The 9673-nt window shown below is 50.8% G+C and overlaps 1 protein-coding gene and 1 long non-coding RNA gene across 4 annotated transcripts; one reads left to right on the forward strand and one right to left on the reverse strand.

Moving 5' to 3' along the window:
* Positions 1 to 3096: 3096 nt before the first annotated feature.
* LOC118007379 (tubulin beta-4B chain) lies at positions 3097 to 5308 on the reverse strand. The gene is made up of 3 exons (XM_035000431.1): positions 5150 to 5308; positions 3791 to 3899; positions 3097 to 3445 (listed from the first exon to the last, which is right to left on the reverse strand). Exons 1-3 carry the CDS (start codon positions 5204 to 5206, stop codon positions 3327 to 3329), a joined length of 285 nt encoding a protein of 94 aa, XP_034856322.1. The 5' UTR covers positions 5207 to 5308; the 3' UTR covers positions 3097 to 3326.
* Positions 5309 to 5395: 87 nt separating this feature from the next.
* Positions 5396 to 8679, forward strand: LOC118007380. 3 transcript variants are annotated; one of them, XR_004678401.1, is made up of 3 exons: positions 5396 to 5736; positions 6146 to 6591; positions 7170 to 8679. It is a non-coding gene; the product is annotated as an uncharacterized LOC118007380 (long non-coding RNA). The 3 variants fall into 3 exon arrangements; XR_004678400.1 differs by lacking the exon at positions 5396 to 5736 and having other exon boundaries at positions 6022 to 6591; XR_004678402.1 differs by lacking the exon at positions 5396 to 5736 and having other exon boundaries at positions 6022 to 6591; positions 7224 to 8679.
* Positions 8680 to 9673: the final 994 nt, after the last annotated feature.

A 9673-nucleotide genomic window follows, 5' to 3' on the forward strand; every position in this document is an offset into this window, starting at 1 on the left:
AAGAAAGAAAGAAAGAAAGAAAGAAAGAAAGAAAGAAAGAAAGAAAGAAAGAAGGAAAAAAAGTTAGAAACAGGAAAGGGAGGAGCATGTTGTGTGCATAACTACCTTGGTGAAAATAAGGAGGTGTAGTCTTGGACCAGTCATTTCCCCTCATCAGTACAGGGGTGTACTGGCAAAGGACAGCTTGGTTGTGGGGTGTGTGTGTGTTGGGGGAAGAGGGGAGGGTAAGGCCTTCTGGTGAGTTGTAGGATAGAGAAGCAGTGTGTAACCAGAAATTCCTATGTACTGGATGTTTCAAAGTCAAATTTTTGTTAACTCAGGGAATACTCTGCTGATTCACAGACGACTTTTAAGGTTGGCTAGTTTTGCAATTAATGAGGCATCTGGATCCCGTTGAGATGCCCATACTGATGTTGGAGGAATGAAGCTGAAAATAGGGCACCGACTGAGAGTCTCCACAGTGGGGAGAGCCCACTATAGGCTGAGTACAGGAACAGTAAGGGAATAAAGAGGCCCAGCAAGATCAGGAGCTGAGTCAACAAATGAACTGTCAAGTCTGACTAGAGATTAATGCTGGGACCAGAACCTGTGGTCCAGTCTTAAACTGGAGCTGAAAGGAAATGATGGAAAAGCAAGACAAGGAAACAAGGAAGTACATGTGAGAAGAAAGTTAGAATGGGCTCTCGACCTGCAGGCCTGCCTCAAAAAATCTTATGTTGCTACTCTGAGCCCAGCCTAAGATAGAAATTTCCACTGGAGCCGCCTGCAGCTGCAAATTTAACTTACAGAATTGGAACTAGTTCTGAGGCAAATTTAAGAGCGGTTAGGTTTCTCTTTTGGTTCTTTTTCCCACCTCTTGCTACTCTTTCCCAAATTTGAGCACATGGGCTCCATCCCCTTATGAAATTCTGTACCAAGGAAACGATTTAATACCAATCAGTTAAGGTCTTATTTTGATGAGTATATTAACTCTTCCAAGAATATTCACATAGATCCATAGACTTCAAAAGGGACCTGGTCAAAAGGGAAAATCACATTTTCTAAAATTAAAAGGTATTCCAAAATTAATCTATCTTGGTTCCTCTCCCCCTTGCAGAATTCCGAACAAGAAGTCATATAGCCTATCCTCAAACACCTTCCTTAACGGGATGCTCACTGCACACCAACTGTTGCACTGTTGTGACCAGTACGTTCCAGATGTTATTTCATTTAACCCTTACCATGACCCTCTGAAGCAGATACTATTATAACTGTGTTTTTTGGAAAAATAAGCTTAGGTTCAGAGAGATTGAGTACTTGCCCAAAGCCATACCACTAGTAAGTAGGAACATCACTTACTCTGTGAACATAGGTTCAGATGTTGGAACCAGTTTCATAGACCATGTGCTTTTGATTCCCCAAACGGCCCGTTTGTGGTAGGCAGAATTCTAACACAGCCCTGGGAGCCACCCGGCCCTGGCGTATATACACTTTTTCCCAGTTGTTCAAACACGAATCAAGGTACTCCTGTGAAGGGATTTTGCAGATATAATTAAGATTACAAGTCAGTTGGCCTTAAAATAGTGAGATTATGGGGGTGGGCCTCCTCCAATCACATGAGCCCTTTTAGAGCAGAGAATTTTCTTCTGGTTGGTGGCAGAAGAGGACATCAGAATTTCAAAGCAGTAGAGACCCTCTCCTGCTGGCCTTGAAGGAGGAACTACCACCTAGTGGAGAGGGCCATGTGCAAGGCAACCTCGAGGAGCAGAGAATGGCCTCTGATCAATGGCCAAAAAGCAAACCTGAGCCTCAGACCTATGACCACGAGGAACTGGATTCTACCAACCACCCAAGGGCCATGAAAGAGAGCCCTGGGCTTCAGATGGAGCAGCTCAGGATGGTCAGTTGAGGACATGAGCAGAAAACCCACGACTCTCGAGCACAGAAACTGTAAGACAACTGTGATGCTTTAAGCCACTGAGTTTGTGGTAACTTGTTACCTAGCAATGAAAAACTACAGCATCTCCTCTTTGGTGAGTGTCTCAGGTCAGTCCCCCAGAAGCCAACCTGAGACAAGGGTTTGAGTGAAGTTTACTCCAGGAAGCAGCAGGAGGGTAGTAGGGAACTGAGCCAGGAAAGGGAAGACCCCAGGCTACATTTGCAAGCAGGTGCTGGGGTGGGCACAGGGTTCCATGCTGGGGGATCTGTAAGGGATGAAGCAGACCATCACCCAGAATGGTTTCACCAAGAGCTGGGGAAGCTGGGCTATTTAGCCTCTAGTCTGTCCTTCAACAGTCCTCATTTCCAGAGGGGTACGATGGACAGGACATGCAGTAGGGAGTCTAGGAAGAATGAGTGTCCCAGGAGCATGGGCAGGCACCAACAGTATCTGCTACAAAGACATTCCTTAGAAAGTTCCTTCATATCAGTTGACACATACACTTCAGCCAATTGTCCGGGTTTGGTTCCTTAGCTAATGATGTCTATCTTCTCCATACTTTTCAGATACCTGTAATTTCCATATTCCTGAGGTGTTGTTTCACTAGTTAAAATATCCAGTCCCTTCCTGGACTCCCTCCCCCCAGCCCCATGAAACAGGATTTTCAGTTCAGAACTAGTTCGATGGTCTTGATTGGGAGCTATGAATGCAGGTCTGACCACGTCAGCTTCTGGGCAGCCTCATCTGTTCACAGGTGACTCATATGAAGTTGTCCTGCTTCTTTGTGGAACTGCTAAGAACTATCTCACCCTTCCTGTTCCTCTGCTATTAGTATTGGGATTGTAGGAAGGACATTTCATTTGTGGATGAACTTGGGCACCATTAGGGGCCTATAAAGGTACCGTGTTCATGACCCATTTGTGCAGGTCTGCATTCAGTATTTAACATACCTAAAGTAGGTACAATAAATGGTCAAGGGCAAGGGCACATTATGTTCCGAAAAGAAGATGGGCTCCAGGCAGCTGGCCCCATGTCTGGTCATAACCTGTGCCTTTGGCCTTTGGCTTCCTGACGTGCTTACCTGCTGGCCCTGGTTCTCTGACTCCTGCTGAAAGGTTAGTCACTGCTCTGTATTCTTCACCTGTCACAGGCTACTCTGTAGTTGGGGGCGGGGGTCGGGGAGCGAAGGGGCCCTCTGCAGGCTGACACTGTTCTCTGAACTGCCCAGAGACCAGGGGCCAGAAGAGAGGGGCCAGAGAAGTGGTCGCCCCAGGATTAGGTGGAATTAGGCCAGGACCTAGGGCTCTCTGTGGACACACAGTCTCCACCTTGGCATTCAGCACTAAGATCTCTGACTTCCACAGTGTTGAGAAGGGAGACTCACTGAGCCAGTTGCCACTGATCGTGACTACATACCAAACACGAAGTTGTCCGGCCTGAAGATCTGGCCGAATGGTCCAGACCTGACGGAGTCCATGGTGCCCGGCTCCAGATCCACCAGGATGGCCCGAGGTACGTATTTGTTACCTGTGGGGAACAGAGCCGCCCTTAGATGTGCAGCGGGCAAAGGGATCACAGACAAGGCTGTGCTCTATGCTCCTTTCACCGCAGAATCATTAGAGAACATTCTAGCATCTGAGACAAAAGTGAGCGAATAGAGGTGCTTTTCTGCCTCAGAAGAGGAGATAACAGCATGCTTAGTCATGGCCAACATGCAGGAGTCGTGAGGAGCTCTAGAACGTGTCGTTTTTAGCAGCTGACATTTAAAACGAATGCAAGAAGCACGTCTTTGTCATTTGTCTGTCCTAGTACATTCCGTCTGCCACAGTATGCAAAGCAAGGTTGACTGGGCAAAAACATTCAAGTACTCACCAGCAGCTTCATTGTAGTACACGTTGATTCTCTCCAGCTGCAAGTCACTGTCTCCATGGTAACTGCCAGTGGGGTCGATCCCATGCTCATCACTGATGACCTCCCAAAACTGGGGGGAGGGGGGAAATCACATGATGGGCTGGCATCCTAAATATCGGTAAGGATGACTCTTTTCTCCCTCTCATGTGCTTGGAACAGCGGCCACTGTGGTCAGCCAGTGAAGGAGTCCTAGAGCTGCACCCCCCTATTCCTCCAGGGGCTGCTGCAGAGGGGCTTGGAAATCCGCAGAGCATCGGCCATATGATGGCGACAGACTGAAAAGCTGGGAAGGGCACTGAGCGAGGAGGGTGGGCACAGCAGATGCCCTTCTAGGGAAAGCCATGGAGGTTGGGGGGGGGGGCGTCACCCCCAGGCAGGGCTGAATGTCACCGCATCCCAGCCGATGGGTGGGTCCCGCCAGGACCAAGGACCACTTGGACCCCACCCCTCAACTGCCTGCAGGGATCAAGGTCTCCTGGTGCAAACCCCACCCAGCCCTCCAGGCAGAGCAGTTTTAGGCCACTGACATCCAGAGGGCCTGCCGCCCCTGCCCTCGGCAGGGGTGGGTGGGGAAGGGCAGGCTGGAGGAGTCTGGGATCCCGACCGGGGACAGTGGGTAGAGCTGGGCACGGTGAGGGCACAGGCTCCATTGTGAATTTGCAGCAGGGAAGGGGGCGGGGAGGTTGGGGTGGGCAATATGGCGGTTGTGAAAGAGACCACGTCCTTGTCCGGGCGCCCGCCCACACCCTTGCACCAGGCTGGCTCCTGCCTCGCCCACTGCGGTCGGTAGTCACAGCGCCGGGACGTCACCTGCCGCCTCGCAGACAGGAAGCCAGACTCCGACATTATGTCTCATCATGTCGAGGGTGCTCATATTAGGGAAGTTCTCTAAATCCCCGTTTTTGAAACCCAACAAGAACTCTAGCATGTCACGGCAGTGACAGTGCATTGTTTTCATTCAAACTATAGAGGAAAATTCACTAATTAAATTCCACATGAGGCCACTGGATTAATATGACCGCTCTCCCTATGCAAATTCTAGAGGGTAATACACCCAAGAAAATGCCAACCACGTCTCGCAGGGCCTTGATTAAAGGCACACCCCAATGCGTCGCCGCGCGCATCGTGGCAGGTTGTGTGGCTTCCTGGGCCCCGCCCGGCGGCCCCGCCGAGAACGCGCCACCGGGGCCGGCGGGCCGCCGCCACCTCCCCCCGGCCCCTGCCCCGGCCCGCACCCTGGGGTCCCGCCACCCCCGGCCCGGGTCGGCACCCTCGGGGCCTGCCGCCCCCTCCCTGGCCCCCGCACGGCGGCGCGCCCACCTTGGCGCCGATCTGGTTGCCGCACTGGCCCGCCTGGATGTGCACGATCTCTCGCATGGTGCCGGCTGCGGAGAGGGTGTTGGCGCTGGCCCTCGGAGCTGTGCGCGCGGCGGCACCGGCGGACTCCGCAGCAGAGACCAGTCGCCGCCCCCCAGCGCTGCATTTTATACCGGGGGAGTCGCCCCCTCCCCGGCCTGGCCCGCGATGACGTAATGGCGGGCGGGGCTGGGGGCGGCGCCGCGGGGACTGCGGCACCGCGAGGGGGAGCTGGGGCGCGGTGCGAGGTGCGGGGGCGCTCAGGCCCGGGTCCGCGCCTGTCGGCTCGCGAGAGGGCTCCCGGCGCCGGCGGCCGGCCGCCAAGGGCGGTGTCGGGGCCTCCGGCCCAGCCCGCCGCGGTCGGCTCGAGGCACCGACGCGGCCCCACCTTGCACTGGCTCCTCAGTAACACCGCATCCCCCCACCCGTCCACTCTGGACGCCCGACAGGGGCTGGACACCTGGGTCCTGGAACGGGGGTGGGAGGGTCCTCGCCTCCCGGGGCCAGGTGAGAGGCAGCCAGTACCCTCTTGGAGCGGGGAGCCTAGAATGGTCAGTGGGCTCTACAGCTGTTCCTCAGCTTTCCTGCCTCCCAGGGCCCCGTTCTCTTCCTATTCCGGGTGGGAATTCGCAGCAGCCAGTCTAAACGCGGGGAGGGGGTGCAAGATGGGGAAGAGTGGGGGGTTCCCCGGTGAGAGCAGATGGGAACTGTGTTGGAGGAAAGAGAGGATGGGGGGAGGGGGCGGCTTTTACTTCTACTTGTGAGGAAGATGGTCCGTTTAGAAGGTGCTGGATTTGTCTCATGTCTGCATTGGGCTCTTGGGTCCTTGTAAAGGCCATCTAAATGTGGGAAATTCTGCGTGCGTACGTGTGGGTCCGAGAGGATGTAACAGCCGCACATCAGCCCCCAGGTACCCACACCTTACATTCAATATGTCACCTAATCCTCGCTGCCATCTAGAGAGCTGCACAGTCCTGTTCAAAGGCCGCTAAGCCACGTGTGGCTACTGAACCCTTGAAATGTGGGTAGTCTGAATTGAGATGTGCTCTAAGTGTAAAAGAGTCACTGGATTGCATGGACTCAGTAAGTTAAAAGGCTGTAAAATATTCCATTGCTAATTTTGTATATTGATTACATCTCAAAATAATATTTTGGATAGATTTTTAAAATTAATTTCACTTTTTTTTTTTAACCTTTTTAAATGACTACTACACTAGTAGTGACTAAACTGGAAAATGTTCTTACCTATGTGACTCACATTGTATTTCCATTGAACAGCTCTGCTCTGGAGTAGACATAATTACTATCCCTATTTCACAGCTCGGAAAAGGAGGCTCAAAGAGCTGACTAGCTACAAAGCTAGTAAGTGAAGTCATCTGGATTCCTTCTACAAAGACAAAGCCCAGGTGAGTTTTAAAGGCTTGGTCAGCATGAGGTAACACCCAATCGTAATTGTTCTCAAAGATGATCCTGAACGTTGGGCTAGGTGAGCGGGGACCTGGGGACTGTTTTTGTTGCCCACACATACTCCTTTTCCTCTCTGGGACCAGTTTCTCCAACTATAAAATGACGATAATTATAGGTGCCCTGCAGCCAGCTTTGTGAGTAGGAAATGAGAAGCTCTATATGAAAGCAGGTCAAGTTTATGGAGCAGAAATGCCCCCATAAAACCCAAGGTGATGCTGTTGTTATAAGTATGAAGCCTGCTTGCTGTGTTAATAGTGGGCATCTGTCAGAGGTGGGCAACGTCATGGCTTCATCATGCCTGCCTGAGGGAGCCAGTCCTCGGGGGTCCTCTCAGCACCGGTCAGGTGCCTGGTGCCCCGGGGGGGAGGGCCGGGGGGGAGGGTATGGGTTTCCTGGCTCTCTCCTCCTCTCTCCCCTCCCCATGCAGCTGGGCCCCCAGGGCACAGTCTATTCCCACTGATGTTGTTCCTACATTCCGAGGGCTTGGCCTCCACCTTCTCCCCATCTCTACCTCCAGTTCCCATTTCTTGGGCTGTTCATGAGCAGACAGAGCCTCCCATTTCCCTTCCAGAGAATGGCCCTGCTCCGGGTAACTTCACGGATAACACAGCGCCATAAAGATTTTCTGGAGATAATTGCTTCTTGGTCTTTGTTGTTTCCTTCAAGATGGGGATTTGGGGCCAAGTAGGCATAGAAGATGTGACCTGGAAGGAATAATATTGGGGACATGGGACCCTAACAGGTGGGCATCTCCCTACCTGTGGAAGGGAAAGATCACCCTCATGGATGGTGCCCACTCCGCTTGGGCACCATCTGCTGGTTGGGTCACTAAGTAAGTCACCTACCCTCTCTGAGCCTCTGTTAGCGTATCTGAAACATGGAAATCCACTTGTGTTATGTTGTGAGTCTAAGAGACAATGTGACCTGGACGTTTAGTACACACGCAGTCGATAAATCAATGACAGTATTGGTTACAGCAGGCCCGGGCACAGGAGGGCTGCCCGTGGGTTACCGGCAGCACATGTCCTTGCCCAGGCTGTCTCCTCTTGCCACCCAGTCTGCACCGGCCTGCTTTCTCATCTGCTCGCTCCTCCCCCAGTACCCGCCCCTGTTGTCTGTTGGAATCTAATCAAAGAGGCACACAGGCAGATTTTTAAACAATGCCTGCCCAGCCTAAGGTGACTCATCCGACAGCTGTGACCCCTTACTCTCCTCCATGTGGGCATCAGCAGCACCAGCACGGGTCTGGGGAACCCCCCGCCACCCCGGGGAGGGGAGCAGGAGGGAATGGGGCCGGCGCATCCTCCCCTCTCCCCTGGAATAGGCTTTTGGCAAGCTTTGGGGAAAGGTGGTTCCCCCCCACCCCCACCCAAGACCCTCCTGTCCAAAAAGGAGCAGCTCTCTGGCTGTTGGGCAGGGTCAGGGGGAGGGGTCCCAACATCCTCCGGCCGTCGCATGTCATTTCCTGCTTTTGGACCTGATGTCACTGACATCAAGTGTGTGAGCCGTCCCTGCCCTGAAGGCACTTTGGAGTGATGCTGACAACCTTCAGACTGGAAAGAAAGGAGTGAATTCCCGGTAGAAGGCTGGGCCTTGCCTGCATTTTACAGACGGACTCAGGATCCTCCCCTTCGCTCTGCCTGCCCTTCTTGTCTCCTGCCCTGGGTGAGAGGATCGTAGTGAAAGCGCCCCCCGCAAGCCTGAGATGTCCATGATGAGGGCTGCTCTTAGCGGATGCCGTCTCTGGCGGGACACAGGTGATCTGCTTCAAAGAGATTTCACTGGGATCCTGACATTTGGAAAACATCAATAGAATAACGAAAACCCAGGAACCATTCCAGCAATCAAGTCGCATGTATTATTCTGGAACAGTCTCACAGCCTACTTGTTTGTGCCCTCAGAGAGGGTCCAGGGGACAAGGCACCTCAATTTCTCTTTCCCGTGAAACGCCTCTAAAATAGCCCTGCCTGCTCCTTCGACTGTGAGCACACATTTTCAAGCTTTTAATAAAAGCATCTCTTTATGAAGATGGAGGAATTTTACTTAAAGCATTTAAAATGCTTCCTTTTTAAAAAGACTGCCTGAAGTATGAATAGTCTGAACCCCAATTTAACTTACTTTGAAAATATCAACTCCACCAAGTTATAGTTTATAAATTTTTGCACCAGAGAATAGCAATTTGAAGTAATATAAGGTAATGTTTTTCAGCCCTCTGGAAATGTTTCATGTCCCAGTATGTGTTATTTTTACTAGAATTGTCAATCTGGGCCTTTCAAAATTGAAAACAACAAATATGTGTCTGTATAATATACACACACATTGTATATACATATATATTTTATTATGGTAAGAAAACTTATTTTATATATACATATTTTCTGACTATGAAATTAGAAACTTTAGAAAATACCAAAGAACATAAATATGTCTTTCTACTCTTCTCTGTATGTACTTTTTTTTCACTGTTTATGTTTGATGCATTACTTTCTTTTCTTCTTCCTTTTCCTGGTCATTTGGGTGTTTTTGTTTGTTCCTTTTTAACATCATTTCAATTACATTTGCCTTAGACATTAAAAAAATGAAGAAATACTGCATTTTCTTATGCCATGACTTAAATCACAATTCTTACAAATTTTCAAACATATGTAACCTTTTCCCAAATGCTACCATTTTCCCTATAATCTAGAGCATCCGGAACGTACCAGATTCTCTAAGCAAACTGTTTCATACAGCCAGGGCTGTTCACATGGCCTGAATGAATGTCCCCCCATTCAGCCCACTCTCACATTCCCTGGATGGAGTTAAGAGCACAAGCCATGGATGGAGTGGGTGCAAATCCTGACTCTGACCCTTGTTAGCTGTGTGACTAAGAGGAAGTTACTTAACCTCTCTGTGCCTCAATTTCTTCAGCTGTAAAATGGTAATAATAATTGCACCTACCTCCTAGAGTTGCTACAAGGACTGGATGAATGGATATGTGAAAACACTTAGAATGCCACCTGTTCCATAGTAAGTGTTTCA

This window comes from Mirounga leonina, unplaced genomic scaffold (genome assembly GCF_011800145.1).
Source record: "Mirounga leonina isolate KUSES-001 unplaced genomic scaffold, KU_Mleo_1.0 Mir_121612, whole genome shotgun sequence".
Lineage (NCBI taxonomy): Eukaryota > Metazoa > Chordata > Mammalia > Carnivora > Phocidae > Mirounga > Mirounga leonina.